The sequence below is a fragment of the Galeopterus variegatus genome, unplaced genomic scaffold (genome assembly GCF_000696425.1).
Source record: "Galeopterus variegatus unplaced genomic scaffold, G_variegatus-3.0.2 Scaffold1637, whole genome shotgun sequence".
Classification (NCBI taxonomy): Eukaryota; Metazoa; Chordata; class Mammalia; order Dermoptera; family Cynocephalidae; genus Galeopterus; species Galeopterus variegatus.
The window spans coordinates 289,230-310,222 of NW_007727748.1; the positions used below are offsets into that span (position 1 = coordinate 289,230).

Here is a 20,993-nt window from a genome sequence, read left to right on the forward strand (position 1 = left end):
GCGGCCGCTATCAGCCCTGCTGTGGAGCGCGGAGCGGGTTTCCCTGGGAGGACTCCCGGGGCTCGCGCGGTCCCTTTCGGCCGCCTCTGGCCTGAAGCTTCCCCGAGGTTCTGTCCCACGGGGTTCCCGGGCAGGTGGAGCCGGTGCGCTCCCGCGAGGAGCGAATGCGGTCTGTCTGCGCACGACGCGTGGTCGCGACCCGCCTTAGCGCAGTCGGCGGCGGGAGGGGCTGTCGAGGGGTCTACGCAGCCTGTCCCCAGACCTGGGACGGCGGGGAGAGGATCACACCCCAGCAGGGACAGAAGCCCTCAGCCGTGCTGGAGAACCGGGCGTACGCCCTACGCCGGGGCTCCTCCTGGTCCGCCTGCAAGGCCGCCCCCCAGGTGCTGGCTGGGATCCCCCTGAGGCAACCTCTGTGCGGTGCCCACTGTGTGCAGGTGAGATGGTAGGCGCTGGGTGGTTAAGGTCCATGGGGCCGCAGAACAGGAGTTTTGGTCAAGGTATATTCAGGGAATGGCCGCAACACACACAGGTGGGGCTTCAGCTGCACCTGGAAGACCAGCAGGTGTTTGCCAGGCGGACAGACGACAGGAAGTAGCGGGAAAGGACCAGAACTCCCTTTGGTACATGTGAGGTTTGAGGCTGCGCGAGCCCCCAGGATGCCGAGACAGGCTTCCCAGGGCACTCCAGCCTTCCTGGTGATCCGGTGGGAGTGTGAGCAAGTATGTGTGTGTCTGTGTGTGTGTGTGCATGTCTGCGTGCAGGTGTGTGCGGGGTCATCATGGTGGGAGGGGCGGGTGCCCTCCTGGGCGGTGGGTGTGAGTGTTTGCTGACACCAGCCCTGCACACACACTGCACTGGAGTCCCCAGTCCTCAAAAAGCCTCGGGGTTGGAGGTGGGGGGCTTCCTGTTTCTTAGTGAGAAACTGAGGACAGGGTGGTCAGGCTACTTAGCCAAGGTCACAGGGCTCACAAGTGCTTGAGTGGAGATCTGGAGATCAAGTGAGCGTAACTCCACAGGTCAGTGCCAGGAGCGGCAGAATCAGGCCGTGCTGGGAGGCTGCACTGTGGGCACTGGGGCGAGGCAGGTCAGGCCCTTGAGGTGGCGACTGCTTTGAATAGGAGAGAGGGAGCTGGAAATCCAGAGCTTTAAAAAAGGAAAAAAGTATTGCATGGTTTGGCTTTTATAAACCAAGGGTTTCTGTTTCCTGTTACAAAGTAAACATGTTTAGTTAAGTACTTGCTAGGTCCCGCTACTCAATGGGTCTGTGTCTTCTTTGTAGATCATTAACTGCTTCTCTGGGTCCGGAGTCTGTGGCCAACATTGCTTTTGGCCCTTACGGCTGTCCCAGGGACACAGAGCCCTCTGCAGAGCCTGGGGCTTTGATTGGAGCCATGACCACACTTTCTCCTCTGCCCTCTCCTCTCTCCCCAGCTACCAGCACACACCTTGCAGGTTGTCCCACGGCTTGCACCTGGGTGGCGATGGCATCCAGGCAGGCTCCCCTTGGTGGCCTGGCTCCGCACTGCCTCTGGCTCCTGGGGGTCGTCCTTCTAATGGATGCATCTGCGCGACCTGCTAACCACTCATCCACTCGAGAGAGAGTGGCCAACAGGGAAGAGAGTGAGATCCTGCCCCCAGACCATCTGAACGGGGTGAAGCTGGAAATGGACGGGCACCTCAACAAGGACTTCCACCAGGAGGTCTTCCTGGGGAAGGACACGGATGGATTTGATGAGGATGTGGAGCCGCGCAGGAGCCGCAGGAAGCTGATGGTCATCTTCTCCAAGTAGGTGCCCCATGCACCCCAGCTGAGGGGCCACTGCCTCTGCTGACCCGTGTGGTCCAATCCTGGCTTTGCACAGTGTGTGCGATTGCCAGGGGGCTGCCCTTCAGGACTTGCTGTGGGGCAGTTGCTGCAGACATGTGCTCTTGACCAGCAGCCCTTGGGAAATTTGCTGCGGTGGAGCTGAGTTTGTGCTAACAGCCCCAAGTTGGTCCTTCATTGCCCGGGTCAGCAGGGGACTCTGAGGGCTGGTGGGGGGTGGTGGGGTGGGACGTGGGTTGTGCTGCCTGGCCGTCCCTAGGACCTTGTAGTAGGGTGGGCTTCAGGACAGCCTGGAGGATGTGTACTGCCTGAGGGCTGTGTGCGTGGCGGCTCCATGCCCAAAGGTTTTTGTTTCTAAAAGGCCTCCAGCCAGCATCTTCTGTGGTGAAGGGCAAACAGTTGGTCACAAGAGCGGCGGAGGGAGTGGCATGTGAGGTAGGGACCATCCACTGGGCACACAGTCGCAGTGGGGACAAGAGAGCTGGTGAAGGGTGCAGGGCGCCTTCCACCTCCCTCTTGTGTGTATCTGTTGTGCGTGTCCCTGGGATACAGCATTGGAGGGCTGCGTTGTGTGTGTCCATAGACAGCACACTGCACTGCTGCCCTGCTGGCTTGCAGCTGTGACGCTTGTGCTTGCCCTCCCTGTCTGTTGAAAGCAGGGCCACATGCGGTGCTGGACAGGCAAGTCCTCGGCAGGTCCCATTCCTGTCTCTGTTCTAGTAACAAGCTTCAACCCTCTACCCTGCCTTGGAAGCCTGGTTTTAGGGTCACGGAATGGGCTGTCCGGGTCATACAGGCTGGGGGAGCAGGTCCTGCGGTGGTCACCTCATTCCTTAGGGCACAGCTGGAGGACCCCGGCAGTGTGGCCATTGTCCCTGGAGGCTACCTGGCCATGGAGCAAGGTTAGGAAGTGCCACGTGTCCTCCAGGGAGCTCATTTCTGCAGCATGGGGAGGACCTGTGGGCCCCAGACCCTCTGGGACTTTGCTCAGTGATCTGGGCATGTAGTGGCCCCCAGCCACAACCCCACTGCAGACTTCACCTTTCCCAACACTGTCCACGTTGATATGCAGGGGGAGAGGTGGGACCCAGTGGAGGGGCAGGAGCTGGGCTGACGGGGCTGCCCTGGTGGGATGGTGGGGGGAGGTATGAGGATCAGAATTTAATGAGCTGCTTGTCTAGCGTTTACTGAGTATGCAGCACACGCAGGCTCTGCTGGCCTGGTCTGGGCTGAGCAGGACACAGCGTGTACTCAGGGCTGCAGATTGTGTGTGTGGTGGGGCATTGCCTCAAGGGCTGACTCGGAAGTGGGAAGCACAGCATGGCCTGGTGGGTTCCAGGCTCTCGGGTTTGGCGACATGGGAACCTTCCAGATCCTGGCTGGGTGGACACTGGAGCAGGGGACTCAGTGGTCTGATTCTTGTCCTTGCTGCCGGTGGGGAACATTCCGGAGCTGTGACCCCGGAGGGGCCAGGGCTGTGAGGGAAAAGCGCCACGGGTGATGGCCCAAGCATCTGGGGGTGTTTGTGGTGGGTGAGCAGAGCAGGTGGTTCAGATCTGGGGTAGTGGCCATGGGAGGCACCTGGAGGCAGAGCTGAGACATTGGGACTAGCTCAGTCTTGCAGCATGGAGAAAAGTGGACCTGGGGAGGTGGTGCCCATGGAAGGGTGCCTGGAGCCAGGTGGGGACGGGGAACAGAGAGAGAGGGCACCTGGGAGGGGTGCAGGAATGCTGAGGGCTGTGTGCCCCATGTGCCCCACCCTGGCCACGTCCGCCTCTAGGCTGCCCGTGTGTGGTCTAGCTGGTTAGGGACTGGTGCTGGGGCAGCGCAGCTCCTGCGGCCTCGTGCTCACATGCTCAGCAGATTCAGTGGTCTGAGTGTCTGACGTGGGTCCCGGCCCTGTGGAAGGCTGCAGGAAGTGGACTCTCATGTGAGCAGCCTAACAAGCTGTGGACTGAGCCACCAGGCAGTTGGGTGGCTTTTTCTGGGCGAATAGATGTAGGGAGACAGCGTGGCGGGAAAGTGGCCGGTGGGGCCCCTGTGCCCCTCTGTAGGGCTTCCCCAGGACAGGGAGAGGTGGACACACGCCTGCCACAGGCTCCTGCATGGCCTGTCTGGTCAGTTTGGGGCTGGACTTGCCAGACCCACGACCACATTTCACTGGGTCAGAAAATATTTGGAAAAGGTGAGGAGGTGGAGGGACCCTGGGGGGCTCGGGGGCAGTGAACTGTGGTCCATTCCTCTTTCCCTCCCTTAGGGCCCAGCCAGAGGCCCGTGTGAGACACTGGGAGTGCCAGGGCTCTGAACAGTACAAATAGGCCAGGGCAGGGGTGGCCCGTGGGGTCTCGGCTCCTGGGCAGGAGCCATGTGGACAGCAAGGCTGAAGCCACCCCAGGAGAAGTGAGGCCACCACCAGGACCTGGGCTCTAGACATGGCGTTGCTATGTACCTATCCCCAAGTAAGGTGGCTCCGTGTGTCCTGTACGGGACATTTTCATTTGATAGTGACTCGACCAACTCACTTAGGGGCTGGCTGGTCTCAGGTCCCCAAGCCCACTGAGGCCTTAGTCAGGGTGCTGCAGGGTGAGAATTGCCTCGGGCTGGATGCCAAGGGAGGCCTGCACCTCTTGGGTGGGCCGGGGTGAGACGCATGGCACGCAGGCTGCCTGTGGCATCCTGTAAGAGAGACCCTGAGCTGTCTCGTTTGGGGACATGTGCAGGGGAGCTAAGACCATGTGGTGGTCACCGTGGAGATGCCCAGACCTGGTTCCCCTCCTGCGCTCTTTCTGGAGAGCTGGTTAGGTGCTTTGTAGAATGTCCCTCAGTTTGGGTTTGTCCGATGTGGTTTCTGGTGACTGGGCTGGGTTTGGGTTTTGGAAAGAGCACGCAGATGTGAGGTGCCGGCTTGTCCCATCCTACGAGGGGCCCCCGTTGTCCACACGATGTGCCAGGACTGTCGCCCTGGTTCACCTGGCTGGGGTGGTGTCTGCAGATGTCCCTGCTCTCTCCTTTGCAAGCGAGTCGCGGGGTCCAGCCCTGCCTCCTGCAGGGGGGGTGTCTGCAGTATTACGTGGAGTCCTTCTGCAAGGAGGGCTCTTCTCTTCCCCATGACCCGTGTGTCGATCACTCACCTCTGTCAGCGTGGACTCGTGTGCATTTGCTGTGCGCTGTGGGTTAGGACCCTGCACTCAGCTCTGTGCTTCCACTCGTGCTGTGTGATGCTGGCCATGGCGAGCGCGCTCCTGTGGCTCCTGTGTCTCTCTGGCGTGCCTCCCTCCTTGTGTTTTTCAGGCGTTTCTGTACTTTCTGGCACAATAAGATACTCCAGGCCCATCTCATAGGCAGTTTTAACCTGCCCGGCCCTGGGATTGGCCACTGCCACAAGGAGCCCTGGTCCCTGTGCTTGGAGCACGGTCTTAGAGACTGGGATCTGGGCCCTGGGTGTCATTGCCTGTGGCCGTCTCAGCGGACAGAGGTGGATGGCATATGTGTGTGTGCTGACACGTGTATGTACATGGTGTGCACTAGTCTGTGTATGCACATGAGCATGTACGCATGTGTATTTGCTGCTATGTCTCCATCTAGCTGTCTGCATCTGTGTGTGTCCCTCGGGTCTCTGAGTCTCTGTCCCGCAGGTTCCTGGGTCTGTTTCTTCCTTCGACACAATGTTAGGTCCCCCAGTGGTCTTTTTCCTACGTCCTGTAACTTTAGGCTTATGTGGTTTTGTATGCTCATGCCATGGCCTGTGAGATAAATTGTGGAGGACGTGCTTGTGAAGCTGTTGTTGGAGGGAGTGGGGTTGGTGGTGACTTTGCCTGTTGTTCTGGGCGGCTTGTCTGCTTTCCTGGTGTTGGGTTGTGACCCCACCACAGCTGCACAAAGAGCCGCCCGCCTTCCCTTCTGTTCCTGACGGCTCCTCATACTGGGCGGCTTGTCTGCTTTCCTGGTGTTGGGTTGTGACCCCACCACAGCTGCACAAAGAGCTGCCCGCCTTCCCTTCTGTTCCTGACGGCTCCTCATGTTTTCTGCTGGCCTAGTGAGCCCCTGCGTCCCCCAACGTTTCTGGTGTCACTATTGGGTGGAGTATGTCACTGTTCGTGGTGGGTTCCCATTGCCTATGGAGCCCTCGGGCTGGCGTCTGTCTGTCTGTACAGGATCCTGGGGGTTGTGTCTGACGCCTACCCATCTGCCTGCCCGCAGGGTGGACGTGAACACTGACCGGAGGATCAGTGCCAAGGAGATGCAGCGCTGGATCATGGAGAAGACGGCCGAGCACTTCCAGGAGGCCGTCGAGGAGAACAAGATGCACTTTCGTGCTGTGGACCCAGACGGCGATGGTGCGGGGCTGGGCTGTGGGCCGCAGGGCATGGAGGGCAGGATGGGCAGGGACCCTGACCCTGCTGATGTGTGGAGGGTGGACCAGGATCCAGGCTGAGGGATGGAGAAGGGAGAAGGCCAGAGCCGGACGGCCTGAGGCAGGGACACGTGGGCGATCTTTCCCATTATGGCCGAGGTTTATCAAAGATATATGACGTGCAGGGCACATGCTGAGCGTGACCCAAGATTCTAACTGAAAAAATAATAACAACTCACTAGAAGTTTAGGGCTCCTCTGGCATTGCCTGCTGTGCCTCTCAGTGGCCCCGAGGGACAGATGCCCTGGCTGGCTTCTCGGGTGAGGGGCCGAGCGGGGCGCGGCTTGGAGGACGTGTGGAGCTGGGGCCTCTGTGGCTGCGCAGCACAGGGAGCTCAGCAGTGCCCAAAGGCCCTGGGATTCGTCTGTTTAGAAAGTGTTCACTGTTGCACGTTCTAGCTGTGTGGTCTGCCCCTCCAGGCCGCGTGTCGTGGGATGAATACAAGGTGAAGTTTCTAGCGAGCAAAGGCCACAACGAGAGAGAGGTCGCCGAGGCCATCAGGAGCAACCAGGAGATCAAGGCGGACGAGGAGGGTGGGTGCTGGGCCCCCTGGCCAGCGTCTCAGCGCCCCGTTCTGTCCTGCCCTAGCCCTGCACAGCAGATGTCGCCATTCTCTTCCCAGAGCGTGTGCGTGTGCCTTTTCCTACTTCTTTCCATCTTGTGTTTCCACAACTTGCCTTGTATTTCACGCTGTCCTCTGAGGGCGTCCTTCAGGGCTGGCAGTCTTGACAATCCAGGAGCCACGTTTCCTGGCGGAGGTGGATTCAGCACTCACACTGTGGCTTGGGGGTCCCTGTGCCCCTGAGGTACCAGTCCTGGCTCAGCGCGTCTGACCTTGACCTGAACACGCTGAGGGGTCCTGTGGGTTTCTCAGTTTGGGGATCAGAAGCAAAGGGCAGCTGTGGGCGTCGTGCAGGGGGCTGAAGGTCCCCGGCGGGTGCCGCTCCCATGATCTCTGTTCTCTCTGTGGCTCCTGCGAGGGACATGCTCAGCACATGGCGTGGGTCTTGGGGCTGCCACTGACCCACCACAGACTCTGCTCTGGAGGCCGAGAGGGAGGTGAGGGCGGGGCAGGCTCCGCCAGGGTCTCTGAGGAGGAGTCGCCTCCCGTCCCTCTCCAGCTTCTGGTGGCTGCGGGCCCCGCCCTCGCTGTCACGTGGCTCTGCTCTCGTGCTCTTACAGGCACGCCAGTCGGGGGTAGGCCCAGCCTCATTGAGGATGATCTTCCGAACCAGGTCCAGTTCACACGTTCCAGGTGGCTGTGTTTGGGGGGCTGGGGGCTGGGAAATGGAGAATCTCCCCAGGTCTCAGCACAGCTGGGCATGAGATTGGTGTGCAGGGCTAGGCAGCGCTATCTCCCGAAATGATCCTGCCCAGAGAAAGGGCCTTGGTGCTGGCCTGTCCTAGCGAGTCTGTGCTCCTCCTGGTTGGGCCTCAGGGTGGACCCTGTCCCTTTGTCCCTGGGGGGAAAGACAGCCCTTGGTCCCCCAAGCCCCATCCCTCTCGTCTTCCTTTAATGAAATCGTCATGTGGAAGTTGTGGCCGCGGGCCCATCTGTGGGTTGGGGAGCAGCAGCAGGCAGAGGCAGCTCAGCTGTGCTGTTGTGACTGGGAGGCTGGGAGAGCTGACAGCAGAGCCGGGGGGTGCCCTGCAGGTTTCTTGGGGCATCTGGGGCTGAGCAACCTGCTTTCTGGTAGAGGCCTTGACACTAGGACTTGATCACTGACCCTAGTGAGTGGCAAGATGGGATGGGTGAGACTTTGTGTTTCTAGCCTGGGGACGCAGACGGGCCTGGGCTCTGTGTTGAGACATGCGGGGATGTCGGGACATACAGAGATGTAGGGGGACACAGGGACATCGAGAGCCACGCAGGAGTGTTGGGGGACATGTGGGGATATTGGGGGACATCGGTGGATATGTGGGGGTGTTGGGGGATATGAGGATGTCAGGGGACACGGGGATGTCGGGGGACATGCGGGGGCATTGGGGGACACTGGGGAACTTGCAGGAATGTTGGGAGACATGGGGTACTGGGGGACACGGGGATGTAGGGGGACACATGGGGGCATCGGAGGATATGTGGGGGCATCGGGATACAGGGATGTTGGGGGACACGCAAGGATGTCGGGACATGGGGATGTTGGGAGACACGGGGATATTGGGGGACATGGGGATGTTGGGGGACATGTGGGGTCATCAGGGGACACACGGGTGCACTGGGGGGGACATGGGGACGTTAGGAGACATATAGGGGTATTGGACATGCAGTGATGGGGTACACAGTGATGACGGGACATGGGAATGTCAGGGACATAGGGATGTCGGGTATGTTCAGGGATGTTGGGGCACATGGGGACATCCGGGGACACTTGGGGACTTGTGGGAAGCTGCAGCTCTGGACCTTCCTGTGGGGGAGCATGAGGACCACATGCCCCAAGGCCTGGCTCTGTCAGAGCGAGGATCGTGGGAAGCTCTGCCCAGCCACAACCTCAGTCATATCTGGAAACCGGGTTTTCCTTCAGCATTGTCCTCCGTGTGATGTTGCACGTGAAAGACACAGATAGGAATGAGGTGACGCCTTTGTTCCTACAGACTCTTCTGGTGTAGGATGAGTCACCCACAGCGTGATTTCCATTGCTCCTGAGGGACAGACAGCCTCTAGTGCAGCCAGGGCGGGGCGCCTGAGATGGGGTGGGGGAGTCTGTAGCTGTGTCTGGGGGGGCACCTGAGATGGGATTGGGGAGTCTGGGGCCATGTCTAGGAGGTCTGTGTCCTGTCTGGGGGGATGTGAGGTGGGGTGGTGGGGTCTGGGCCTGTGTCTGGGGGGGACCTGTGATGAGATTGGGGAGTCTGGGGCCGTGTCTAGGAGGTCTGTGTTCTGTCTGGGGGGATGTGAGATGGGGTGGTGGGGTCTGGGCGTGTGTCTGGGGGGGGCACCTGAGATAGGGTGGGGGGATCTGGGGCTTGTCTGGGTGGGTCTTGGCCTGTCTTTGGGGGAGGTCTGTGCATCGCCTCCTTAGGGCTGTGCTCTCCTAGGGCGGCCTGTGCTGGCCCTCTGAGTTGACAGCGGCTCTTGGAACTTTCTGGACTTGCACGCGGGTGTTCCATCTGCCAAGGTGCTTGTGGACGGTACCTCTTTCAGCGCAGGAAGTCCTGGAGAACCTCAAGGACCGCTGGTATCAGGCAGACAGCCCCCCTGCGGACCTGCTGCTGACCGAGGATGAGTTCCTGTCCTTTCTCCACCCTGAGCACAGCCGGGGGATGCTCAAGTTCATGGTCAAGGAGATTGTCCGGGACCTGGGTGAGGCCTGTCTCTCAGTGCAGTGGGACCTCGGGCACCCATGGGCCAAGTGTCTGCAGCTCACAAGCAGGCGGGGACATCACCTGCAGGTCGGGGTGGGAGGGTGGGCCTTGTGAGAGGCAGCTGATCTGTGCAGGCATCTGATGCCCCGGTGCCCCACAGACCAGGATGGTGATAAGCAGTTGTCTCTGCCTGAATTCATCTCCCTGCCCGTGGGCACCGTCGAAAACCAGCAGGGCCAGGATGTTGATGACAACTGGGTGAAGGACAGAAAGAAAGAGTTTGAGGAGCTGATCGACTCCAACCATGATGGGATTGTGACCATGGAGGAGCTGGAGGTGAGGGGAAGGCCTGGGGGATGCAGTGTGTCCTTGAGGATGGGGCCAGGCCCTGAGGCCTCTGGCTGAGCCCCGGGGAGGGCTGCCATGGGAAGGGGAGCCTGCAAGGTGGGCCTGGGCCAGGAAAGCCTCCTGCTCCGACTCAGCAGCTTGGCCGTGGTGTCGGCCAAGGCTGGTCACTTGGTCATTTACCTCGCAGCGTTTGATTGCATGGATTTTCCTGGGAGGGTCCATCAGGCCAGCATGGGCATCACTGGTGATTATATTCAGAAAGATGAGGGAGATGGGAAAACCCAGCAAGGTGCTAGTCCCTGTATCCTGGTCGCTTGGCCTCTCCCTGCTCTGAGAAGCTGCTCTAGGCCAGCCCCCCACACGGCAGCTCTGTCCACGGGAGGGGTTGGGTTCTTACAGCTCTTTTTTACGGGACCAGGAGGGAAAGCGTGTCAAGGTGGGGTTGCTTTCTGCCCCGTGGACTGGAGCCTGGCTGGCTTCTGCCACCTTCCTCTGAAGTGTTGTCACTGTGTCGCAAGTGACAAGTGTGTTTGGGGCTTGTTTCTTTCCCACTGCTGAATGAGTCATTTTGTTTTATGCTATAGTCTTCTGACCCTTGCTGATTGCCTGGTGGGACACACCCGGGCTTGGGGATCCTGGGCCCAACTCACCCCCGCTGGGTTCTGTGCTTGTGCCCCACTGCAGGCCCCGGCAGGCGCTCTGGGGTCCCGGCTTCTCCCTACCCTACGTCCTTCCCATCTGTGGTTTCTCCACAAATATTACAGAAGGTGCCCCCATCCCCGTCCTGTGGCCAGTGGGGTGTTTTAAACAAGGACCCACCTTCTGTGGGCGTTACAGCGTTGAGGCTTCTCTCCTGAGGAAGAGGCGTGACCTCAAGCTGCTCACGTTGACTCGGAGTCCACGTGGGGTCTCACCGGGTAGAGGCCTGGGCCTTTTTATCTCACAGCTGTGTCTCCAAATGTGGGGGACAAGCTGGGTAGGCCACACGAGGGCCTCCGTGTTTGCAGGGTGCAGGTTGGGGGCCTGGTGAGGGGATGGGGACAAAGTGTCCCTTGGACAGACAGACTCCAGCAGGCCCCAGGAGGCCGAAGGGGGTGGGAGGGAGGCTGCTGACCACTGACTGTGCCCGGTGCCCATTGCAGAACTACATGGACCCCATGAATGAGTACAACGCCCTCAACGAGGCCAAGCAGATGATCGCCATTGCCGACGAGAACCAGAACCACCACCTGGAGCCCGAGGAGATTCTCAAGTACAGCGAGTTCTTCACGGGCAGCAAGCTGGTGGACTATGCCCGCAATGTGCATGAGGAGTTCTGAGCCGCCCGCGGGCACGGCCGCCCGTCCCCCTGCCATGTGCTGTCCTAGAACCTTTCTCCGTCCTGCTGCCCACAGTCGGGTGCATTAAAGATGTGCTTTAACGGGCCGCGCATCCCTGTGCAGTGCGTCCTGGGCTGGGCTCGTGTGACGTGCGCTAGGCTGGCGGGGCTGCAGCTGCGGCGCTTGGCCACATCTCTCCTGCAGTTCCCTAGACTGCTGCGCCTTGCTTCTGAGAACTGCTGGAGTCGTTCTGCCGGAGGCGCTGACCACATCAGGGCGTGAGGTGCGGGCTGGGCCCCTTCTCGGGCACCGTGGGAAATTACGCCACTCCCGCTGTTTCCTTGAAAACTGAAAGATCGAGACAAAATTAAAATGTACTTTGCTGGAAATGAGTAGCCAGGAAGTTCAGGGGAGGGTGTCTGCTCCTTCCTGGGGGTGGCTGAGCCTGGTCGAGGGGTCGGGGGTCGTTGGGGTGGGGTCGTCCCCGAGCATATGGTGTGCAGTCCCTGAGACAACGCAGGCATTTCTGTGACGAGAGCCACGTTGATTTACTTTAGAAGATGTCACCTCTTCCTTTCAGCTTCATCCTTTTGGTGAAAAACACACACACAAAAAATGACAATTTGAACAGTTATGGCCAGGGCTTCCAGAGGCAGCTTTTGAGGTGGGCCATTTGGTTGACATATGAATCTGATCTGACAGGCACCGGCTGGGGCAGGGCAGGAGGTATGAGGCGGCCGGCCCGGGTGGGGGCTACATGGGGCCAGGGGGCTCCCACAGCTGTGTCGAGTTTGCTGAGTTGGCAGCAGGCCTGCTGTCAAGTTTGGAGTCTGAGCGGGATGTTTAAAGGGGTGTGCTAGGATGGCTGGTGTGTGTCCTGCTCTGTGGCACGTGGGGTCTGTGTCCCAGCTGTCCAGGCAGGAACAAGGGGGCTCCTGGTGGGCACACCTCCTCCCACCCATCCTCAGCCTGCCCTGAGCTACCTGTGTAACCCGGCTTTTGCTGTATAGACCCACTTCCGAGCAGCGTGGGGCGGGGGGGTGTCCCGCCAGGCCACGAAGGCGGGTTGGCACTTGGGCTGGTTTCCAGACAAACAAGAACCGAGCCTGGGGCATGTGCGGGAGGGAGGTCTCCAGTGAGCAGTGCCCGCCTGGGCTGTGGGAGTATAACTCAGCTTGAGGCCAGCCTGCAGCCTGTCTCCGCCCAGCCCGTGCAGCTGGACATCCCATCACAGCTGCTGTCCCCCTGGACTCTCCCTCCCCCACCTGTGGCCTGAGTCAGGGGGTCACAGTAGCAACAGCCTTAAACTTCCCTGTCCCAGTGCTGCCCCCACCGAGTCTGGGCCGAGCTGGATGCACGGATGATCGCTGGCTCCCTCAGGGCCCACCCCCTCAAGCCCAGTCTGGTACCCAGGGGGCAGCAGCCTCTGTCAGCTGCTCTCGGCCACCCCTTGATGCCGTTGTGTTGAGCGGTGAGCCGGGCCCCATCCAGCTCAGGGGATACAGCGAGGCAGGCTCTCCCTGGCAACTGCCACGCACGGCCCCACTGGTGCACCTGGGTTACCTGTGGGCGGACGCGGGCCACTGGTCCAGCTGTGGGTGGCCATGGGTAGTGGGGACGAGCAGGCCCTGGGAAGGAGGGCACCCAGTGTTGCCTGCCAAGATCCCGAGTCCACCTGGACCTCAGAAGAGACCCCCTGGCAAATATAAGTTTTCCTCAGTGAGGGACAGGGTGTGAAGGTTGGGCCAAGCCTTCCAGAAGATGCCAGAGTGTCATCCTTTGCATGCCTGTGTCGAGGTGCATGCACTCACACACACCCTGCCTGGGATGCCCCAAGCCCCCCAGGTCCCTCTCTCTGCACTTTGGAGGCTGGGGAGAGGGACCGTGTTGAGGCCCCTCAGGCACAGGCAGCCGGGGGCCAGAGCTCCCCTGCACTCCGCAAGCCTCCATGGCTTGGAATTTCCCTAAAGGTGGGCCCAGGGGAGCTCAGCTCTTACCTGTGCTCCTGGGGGAGGGGAATTTCCAGCCCCCTCCCCGCTCCTCCCTCCTGGGAGGCCCCTCTCCACTTGCAGCTTTTAAGATTAACTTCTGAATAGGTGATCTTGTCATGGTCACAGTTAAAAGGTACAAAAGGGACACAATGAGGTCTCTCCAGCTGCCTCCTCAGGGCGGCCAGTGGTGCCAGAGAGGTGTTTGCGTACAAGGAAAGAGACTGTGCTTGCGCGTGCATCTGTGCATGTGTGTATTTGTGCTCAGGCATGTGCACGTGCGTGTTCTTTCTCCCTTTACACGCCCCAGGGGCCTGGCATGCGTGCTCTGCCTCAGTCGGTCCTGGGACTGCCCAGGTCCGTGCTGCGGGGAGTGCTCTGGGGGTTGTGTCCGTCTTTTCTATTCCTGCAGAAATACCCTAAACCCAGATAGTGGTGGCCTCAGAGGTTGGCCGTCACCTGGGGAGGCAGGGTCGCCTGGCTGTCAGAGGGGACGCAGGCCTCCTCCAGCCCCAGGCCACGGCTGGAACCGGGCCAGGATAGTCATGGCACAGCCCAGGCACTCGTACAAGTAGCTGCACACATAGGTCCCGCAGGCAAGGCAGGACCACAGGACCCGCATGCTCGTGGACACAGGCACACGCCACACCCAGGAGACATGCAAAGGCTAGTGCCTACCCAGCAGGGCCTGTGCTCTGGGCTGCCACCGCCGAGCACATGTGACAAGCGTGTTTCCTCATAGCCCTGGAGGCTGGAAGCTCAGGATGAAGGGGCCCGCAGGGGTGTAGAGAGTCCTCCAGAGGCCTCTCCCCCCGGCTTGCGGAGGTGGCCTCTCCCTGTGTCCTCATGTCCTCCCTGGGTCATCCCCAGACTCTTCCTTTATCTAAGAGGACACAGATTGGAACAGGAACCACCTAATGACCTCCTTGAACCTCTGTGACCTCCTAAAATGCCCCATCTCCAAACACAGCCACGTTCGGGGTTAGGGCTTCCACATAGGAGTTTTGGGGGATGCACTTCAGTACACAGCACCTGCCCTGCTCAGCTGCTCACACACTGGTGCACGCACACACACACGTGTGCACATCCCATACGTACATGCATATCCAGTGTGGGCGCTGGTCACAGGGCGTCTATCTCTTGGTCCGAGCCAGTTTTGGACACTTGGTGGGTGACTGTGTTCTGTGCCAAACAGCATCACTGCCCCTAGAAGGTCCAGACTGAGGGTCCCCTCCTGCCCCTGCATCCTGTCTTCATTTGCCTTTTGCTGAGTTGGTGAAGATGGGCATGAATGTGACCTGCTGGGGGTGGCAGGCACAACCCCAGCTCCTCCCGAGGGGTCCACCCGGTGCAGGGAGAGTTAAGTGCCTGGAGGAGCTCCCAAGACCACCCTGGCCCAGGCATCTTGGCAGGGGCAGTTGGGGCACCCAGCTGGACAAGCTCCACTTCCCAGGCCATGCCAAGGCAGGGAGGGGTTCGTGCTGCGGGCTGGGGGCACCGTGCAGAAGAGAAGCCTAAAGCCTGGGGTCAGAGGCAGACAAGCTGCCTTCCTGCCTTCAGCCTGGGTCGGGGTCCCCTCCTCCTCCCGCCCCTCCCCGCCCCTCCCCACAGCTCTTATAGCCACATCCTGCAAGGAAAAACCCCAGAGCCCTGTGGCTGGCAGAGGTGAGGATGTGCGTGGGGGCTTGGCGGCTGGGGCCCTGCTCAGCCCTCCTATTCCTGGGGCTTGTGCTCAGCGCCGCAGCCCAGCTGGACTGTGTCGGGGACACCTACCCCTATGGTGGTAGGTGCTGTCGTGAGTGCCAGCCAGGTGAGTGGCATGGCCTTGGTATGGGGGGAGGCAGGTATGGGACACCCCAAGGACCCAGTCCCAGGCCTGAGACAGAGAAGCCAGGCAGGAGGCTGGTGCTCGGGAGGGGCAGGCAAGGGGCCTGGCCTGTCAGGACGGGAGCACCCGGCTGCTGCCTGACCCCTGGCCTGCTGCAGGGAGCGGGATGGTGAGCCGCTGCGACCACACCCGGGACACTGAGTGCCAACCGTGTGAGCCTGGCTTCTACAATGAGGCAGTCAACTACCAGACCTGCAAGCAGTGCACGCAGTGCAACCAGAGTGAGCCCCCACCCTTGACCCCTGCCCCGCCCAGCATGGAGGGTGGCTGTCAGTGGTGCCCAAGTTCGCGTGAGGCTGCACAGGCCCCCCACAGCTACAGACAAAAACCCCAAACCACAGTGGGGCTTGCTGTGTCCTGGGGGTCCCTTGAGGAGTCAAGGCATACTGTGGGGCCCCTCCCTCCTCCTGGTGGGCCGAGGCCCAGCCAGGGTCATGTGCTGTCGGCGTGGAACACATGTTGGCCACGTGGCCTTCCCAGCCGGCCTGTACAATGAGGCTCCCCACGGAGGGTCCTGCCTCAGGTGATTCTGTGGGCTGAAGGCAGGTGGAGTTGGGCAGGGCCGTCCTGAGGCCAGGTAACCAGGAGGGACAGAGCGTCTAGGGAGAGGATCTCAGGAAGGGAGGGCAAGAACCAGGGGCCTCGGGTCTGCAGAGGGGCCTCAGGGCTGCCAGGGGGCTCCCCATCTGTGGTCCCTCTGCACCTGTACTGTGGAGAAGCGAACCCGCCCCTTGAGTCACCCACCTTTCCTGGGGGCCCTGTCCCTCCACCTGATGACCTCCACTCCTGGCCCCCTCACCAGGAAGTGGGAGTGAACCCAAGCAGACATGCACGGCCACACAGGACACTGTCTGCCACTGCAGGCCAGGCACCCAGCCGCTGGATGGCTACAAGCGTGGAGTTGGTGAGCCTCAGGGTGGGCCCCGCCTGGGTGGGTACAGCAGCGGGTAGGGAGCTCAAAGGGGTGTGCACGTGCTCGGCCCTCAAAAAGTGGGCCTCCTGCAGCACTCCCACCCAAGTCGGGTCAGGAGTCCCTTCCACAACAGGTCACAAAGACTGGGGCTGGAGGTCAGCTCCCTGGTTAGGGCCAGGGGGTGGGGAATGTGGGCAGGGAGGTGCTTCCAAGGCCAACCCCCTCCACCCAGCCATCTACCATGGGGGGGGAATGCCCAGCCCAACAGGCCCCACCTCCAGCAGCCTCAGTGTCCAGGGCCTGCCCGGGTGGCTGAGTGCCCTGTGTCTCTGTTGCAGACTGTGCCCCCTGCCCTCCAGGCCACTTCTCTCTGGGCAGCAACCAGGCCTGCAAGCCCTGGACCAAGTGAGTGTCACAGCCCGATGGGGGCCCAGGGCTGGGGGCTAAGGGGCTGGGGGCAGAGGGAGTTCTGGGGCCCTGCCCCAACCAGTGGCCCCTGCCCAGCTCAGCTCAGGCCTAGCCTCCTCCCACTGGCTTCCTGCCCAGCCCTGCTGGCTATGGTGCCAGCTCCTCCTCATGGGTGGAGTGGTGGCTAGGAGACCTCTGTCCAGGCCTGGGAGTGTATGTGACCCGTGGGACCCTCACTCATCCCAAGCAGGGGCTGCCAACCTCATGGGGTTTCTGTTCTGGGGGTTTTGGAAGCTCAGAAGCCCCAGGTGCCGGCAGCACGGGGAAGGTGAGGTCATGGAGGTGGGGCAGGCACGTGGCCTTGGAGGACCCTGCAGGGTGGGGATGGGTGGGGGGCTGGGCAGGGATCTTCGGCTGCCTTAGTCTGGAGTCTGAGGAGGTTGCTGCTGGGGGTGACCCCGTGTAGACCCCGCTCGCTCCCCACAGCTCCCTGTCCCTGGGGTCTCTGGCCTGACTAGCAGCCCTGCCCCTCCCTCAGCTGCTCCTTGGCTGGGAAACGCACCCTGCGACCCGCCAGCAACAGCTCTGATGCTGTCTGTGAGGACACGATCCCCCCGGCCACACGGCCCTGGGAGACCCAGGCCCCCTCCACCAGGCCTGCCACGGCCCAGCCCACTACAACCAGGCCCAGGACTTCACAGGGCCCCTCCATACCCCCCTCAGAGGCCCCCAGAGGTAAGGGGGCCTGGCCTCACCTCAGCAGGGCCCCCCCAAGCCCAAATTGGGGAGCGGGGGAGGAAGGGAGAAGTGGGGGGAGCTGCCCTCTGGCCTCGTTGGCCTCCCCCTCCCCGGACTTCACTCAGCAGGCTGCTCCCCGCAGGCCCTGCACTCACTGCAGCCCTGGGCCTGGGCCTGGGCCTAGGCCTGCTGGCTCCCCTGGCCACCCTGCTGGCTCTGTACCTCTATCGAAGGGCCTGGAGGCCGCCCACCCACATCCCCAAGCCCCCTGGTGAGTGCCCCTGTATGCCGCAGCCTAGACCACCTCCTGGAAGGGTAAGACCCCCCACCTCACCTCTCCCTGTTCTCCCCAGGGGGAAACAGCTTCCGGACCCCCATCCAAGAGGAGCAGCCGGATGCGCACTGCGCCCTGGCGAAGATCTGAGCGGTGTCCATGGGTGGGAGCTGCACCTCCTCCCCAGGCTGGAGCTCTGGAGGTCTGCTGACTGCATGAGGCAGTGAGGGTGCCCCCAGGTGCAGGCCGCACCCCACTGCCCTCCCGCACCCATCTGCGCCGTTTTAGGTGCCCCTGGGCTGTCTCCTGGGCTCTGCTACGTATGCTGTGCATACTCCCTGCCTGGGCAGCGCCCCAATAAACACGCTGGCAAATCTGGATCTCTCGTTGGGCACAGTGGGCTGGTGGGGCGGCACACCCACGGTGGGGGCTGGCTGGGGAGGGGTCTTGGGCCAAGGTAGGAGTGGGGGATGGGGGCTCTTGGAGACTCGTCTGTGGACACAGTGCGTTCCAGTTTGAGTGGGAGTCGGGATGACTGAAAAGGCCAGAATCAATGTACTGGGGACTCAGGCCCTGAAGCCTGTTGAGTGAGTCCAGAGGGAGGGGCTCTGGCCAGGTGCTGACAGCAGGGACAGCCCTGAGCGCTCTTGTTGCCAAAGGGGGCCTCTGTGTACCTTGGAGATAGAACCTACCTGCTCCTTCCTTCTCTCCAGCTCCCAGACCCCCAACCCTACTACCCTGAGTGGGCGGCGGCCCCGGGACCCTCCCCCCAAGTGCCACCCCAGAGTCCCTGGTGGTGGACGACCCATAGTCCCCGCATCTCTGCAGTGGGGGCATCCAAGGGGCAACCACTTTGGATAACTGGAGGTTTCTTTTTTTTTTCCTTTTTGTCTTTTTTCATGACCGGTAACGGGATCGCAACCCTTGGTGTCGCACCCACACCGCGCTCAGCCAGTGAGCGGACCGGTCTCTATATGAGATCCGAACCCTCGGCGGGAGCGCCGCCACGCTCCCAAGAGCTGCACTCTACCGAGTGCGCCACCGGGCCGGCCCTAACTGGAGGTTTCTGACTGAGCTGACCTTTCGTCCACCCTGAGACCGGCCATTCAGTCCTGGGCACTTGCCCCACAGAATCAAGTGGCCCTGGGTGGGGACAAGAGTGTCTACAGCAACTTCACATACAAGAAGCCCAAGGTGGGAAATGCAAATGTTGCCAACAGCAGAGCAGACAGATGAACGCAGCATGTTCAGACGGGCTCGCCGGCTGGCACCAATTAGTGCTGAAGGAAGAGGAGTGGGCAATGACCCCACCCTGAGGTCCCAGGGTCCCAGAGCTGCCCTCGGCCACATGGGGGTCCTCTAGGGTCAGGGTCTGAAAGGAGGAGTGTCCCTCAGGCAGCTGTCCAGTCCCACTGACGGGGACTTGTCTCTCAGAGCCGGGAGATGCCTTCTCTGCCCTGGTGACCCCCTCTGGCTCGGCCAGGACATCGTGCCCAACCATAAGCACCTGCCGTTACCTGCAGCCAAAGGCACCGTGGCCGACAGAAGGCGGCAAGCACGAATGACACCTCCTGTTTCTGCTGCGGCTTCCTCCCCCTTCTCTCCTCAAACCTCTGACTCCCCCTGCCCACCCCCTTCTCTGTTGACCACAAACTGCCTCCTGCCGCACATTTGTTCCCGTGGGGGACTTGCACATGGACAAGATAGTGGGCAGTACCTGCCCCTGTGAGCCTGCGGGGTGGGCAGCAGGCAAGAACCAGCGCCAGGGAGGTGGCCCCCAGGATGGGCAGGGAAGGCTGGACCTGGAGGAGGGGCTGGGCCAAGAGGCCACGGGGAGGGCGCAGGTGGCCAGGGCCAGGTGGGGCCAGATCCTGTAGAGCCCAGTGGCTTCCTCTCCAAACCTCGCAGCTCACACCCACCACCTCCTCCCTCTGGGCACGGCCCTCCACCCCTTGGATTCCCCCTGCCCACTTCAGGCCAACTCGTGCCTCCCCCAGCCAGGACAACCCTGCTACATATGCTGTCCCTGAGCACATTCCCCACACCTGGCACCCAATGCCATCTCTGCTGCAAACTCCAAACTGTCCAGTTTGCCCAGGCCCTGCTGAGCTCCAGGCCTGGTGTCCGGCTCTGCCCTCCCCTGGGCCCCCACTTCACCTCTCATCCAGCCTGCTGGGTGCACTGAATGGCTGCCAGGCCCTGTCCCTCCACCCCCATGGCCCTCCTAGATAATGTCTGGATTACCCTCTGCTGCCCCAGCCCTGCAGCTCCTCTGCTGTGAACACGCATGACTCACGTCACCTGAGACAGAGATATGACGTCCTGCTCGTAAGGTGTTGGAAATACAGATGAGACAAAAATCGTTTTTTGCTCAACTGCCAAATTACAGAAATCACCCACTCGCTGGGTCCCACAGCAGAGCAGGGTGCACAGGAAAGGAAGGGTGTGACCCCTGCCAGTGTCACTAAGTTCTTCTTCCCGGGTGCATGACCTGTGTCCTCTGGTTTCCCAAAGGGCCAACAGACACAGGACGTGTTCTGATAAGCATCATTTGTAGGATGTCCGGATTTGTATGGAGCAGTGAATAAAAATGTCTCCAGAAGAGGGAGAGTCAGGGAGGTCTGGGTCAGGCAGCCGCTCTACCCTGGGTGCAGGTGCTTGCTGGGGGTGGTTGATAATGACCTTCATTTGCTTAGAGCTCATCCTTGTAACACCAAGATCAGGGGTTTGCTTTTCACACCGGCCAGGCCAGCGGCTGGAAAAAAAAAAGACCTTTGTGAGCAGGGTCAACACATGCCACACTCAGCTTCCTCCCAGCCCTTCCTCAGGCCCCCTCCCAAGCCCAGAGGACAGAGGCGCCCCCTGGGCTGGGAGCTGCGAAGAGTGTCCGGGTGGGGCTTTAAGCAACGGGGAGGGGAGGATGCTCACGGGGAAGCGGGGGCTGCATCCAGAGCCTGGTCAGGCTGCGGGGCCAGTGGGACGCTGTACTCTAATTCCCCAGACAGGTCCCCAGGCTCCTCAGAGCTGGGGCTCCCAGGCTGAGATTCTCTGGGCGTGGCCACAGCCCGGCCAAGGTTTCTGCAGACTTTCCGGAGGGTGAGCGACTTCATTCCACGCCTTGGAGCCGTGGAGATCTTTAAAGGCTGTGGGGCACCCCTGGGAAAGCTGGAGGCAGAAAAGGGGCTCCTCCGGGGGCAGCCCCCTGCAGCGCTCTGCCCTCAAGGGGTCGCCCCCAGGGGACAAGCCTGGGGGACCCCAAGGCCCACCCCGAAGGCCGCAGGTTTTGCATAGAAACATTTCTCATGCCTGGGCCGGCGACGCCGCCAAGGATGCAGGTTGTGTCCGCAGCGTTTCCACCCCCGCCCACACACGTTTCGGGGGCATGTGCAGCGCTGGCGTTGGAACCCCCGGCTCGGCTCGGAGGCCGCGCTGTAGGAGTGGCCGGGGCGGGGCCTGTCGGGGCGAGTCGGGGCGCGTCCGGGCGCGCGCGGGCTCCTGAAATCCTGGGGCGCGATGGGCGCGCGCGGGGCCTTGTGCGGGGTCGCGCTGCTCTGCGCGCTGGGCCTGGGTCA

At 61.4% G+C, this 20,993-nt stretch overlaps 3 protein-coding genes across 3 annotated transcripts in view; all 3 read left to right on the forward strand.

The window, feature by feature from the left end:
- The first annotated feature begins 1,259 nt into the window (after positions 1–1,259).
- On the forward strand, positions 1,260–11,601 carry SDF4 (stromal cell derived factor 4). The gene is made up of 6 exons (XM_008578159.1): positions 1,260–1,789; positions 6,029–6,165; positions 6,662–6,775; positions 9,385–9,543; positions 9,706–9,881; positions 11,036–11,601. Exons 1-6 carry the CDS (start codon positions 1,260–1,262, stop codon positions 11,210–11,212), a joined length of 1,293 nt encoding a protein of 430 aa, XP_008576381.1. The 3' UTR covers positions 11,213–11,601.
- A 3,270-nt stretch (positions 11,602–14,871) lies between these two features.
- TNFRSF4 (tumor necrosis factor receptor superfamily, member 4) lies at positions 14,872–17,571 on the forward strand. Its single transcript, XM_008578160.1, has 7 exons — positions 14,872–15,010; positions 15,187–15,309; positions 15,891–15,992; positions 16,340–16,406; positions 16,948–17,144; positions 17,290–17,418; positions 17,501–17,571. Exons 1-7 carry the CDS (start codon positions 14,872–14,874, stop codon positions 17,569–17,571), a joined length of 828 nt encoding a protein of 275 aa, XP_008576382.1.
- A 3,363-nt stretch (positions 17,572–20,934) lies between these two features.
- TNFRSF18 (tumor necrosis factor receptor superfamily, member 18) overlaps positions 20,935–20,993 on the forward strand; it is a 3,631-nt gene continuing 3,572 nt past the window's right edge. Inside the window, exon 1 of the mRNA XM_008578169.1 lies at positions 20,935–20,989. Coding sequence (XP_008576391.1) covers positions 20,935–20,989 — 55 coding nt within the window. The remainder of the gene's footprint in view (positions 20,990–20,993) is intronic.

What these genes read in the sequence shown, in the direction of transcription:
- SDF4 (XM_008578159.1), top strand. Translation starts at nt 1,260, where the DNA reads ATGGGTCTGTGTCTTCTTTGTAGATCATTAACTGCTTCTCTGGGTCCG. An exon ending in TGTGGACCCAGACGGCGATG is followed by an intron (nt 6,166 to 6,661) that starts GTGCGGGGCTGG and finishes CTGCCCCTCCAG; the next exon opens with GCCGCGTGTCGTGGGATGAA. An exon ending in TGACCATGGAGGAGCTGGAG is followed by an intron (nt 9,882 to 11,035) that starts GTGAGGGGAAGG and finishes TGCCCATTGCAG; the next exon opens with AACTACATGGACCCCATGAA.
- TNFRSF4 (XM_008578160.1), top strand. Translation starts at nt 14,872, where the DNA reads ATGTGCGTGGGGGCTTGGCGGCTGGGGCCCTGCTCAGCCCTCCTATTC. An exon ending in CTGTCGTGAGTGCCAGCCAG is followed by an intron (nt 15,011 to 15,186) that starts GTGAGTGGCATG and finishes GGCCTGCTGCAG; the next exon opens with GGAGCGGGATGGTGAGCCGC. An exon ending in CCCCTCAGAGGCCCCCAGAG is followed by an intron (nt 17,145 to 17,289) that starts GTAAGGGGGCCT and finishes TGCTCCCCGCAG; the next exon opens with GCCCTGCACTCACTGCAGCC.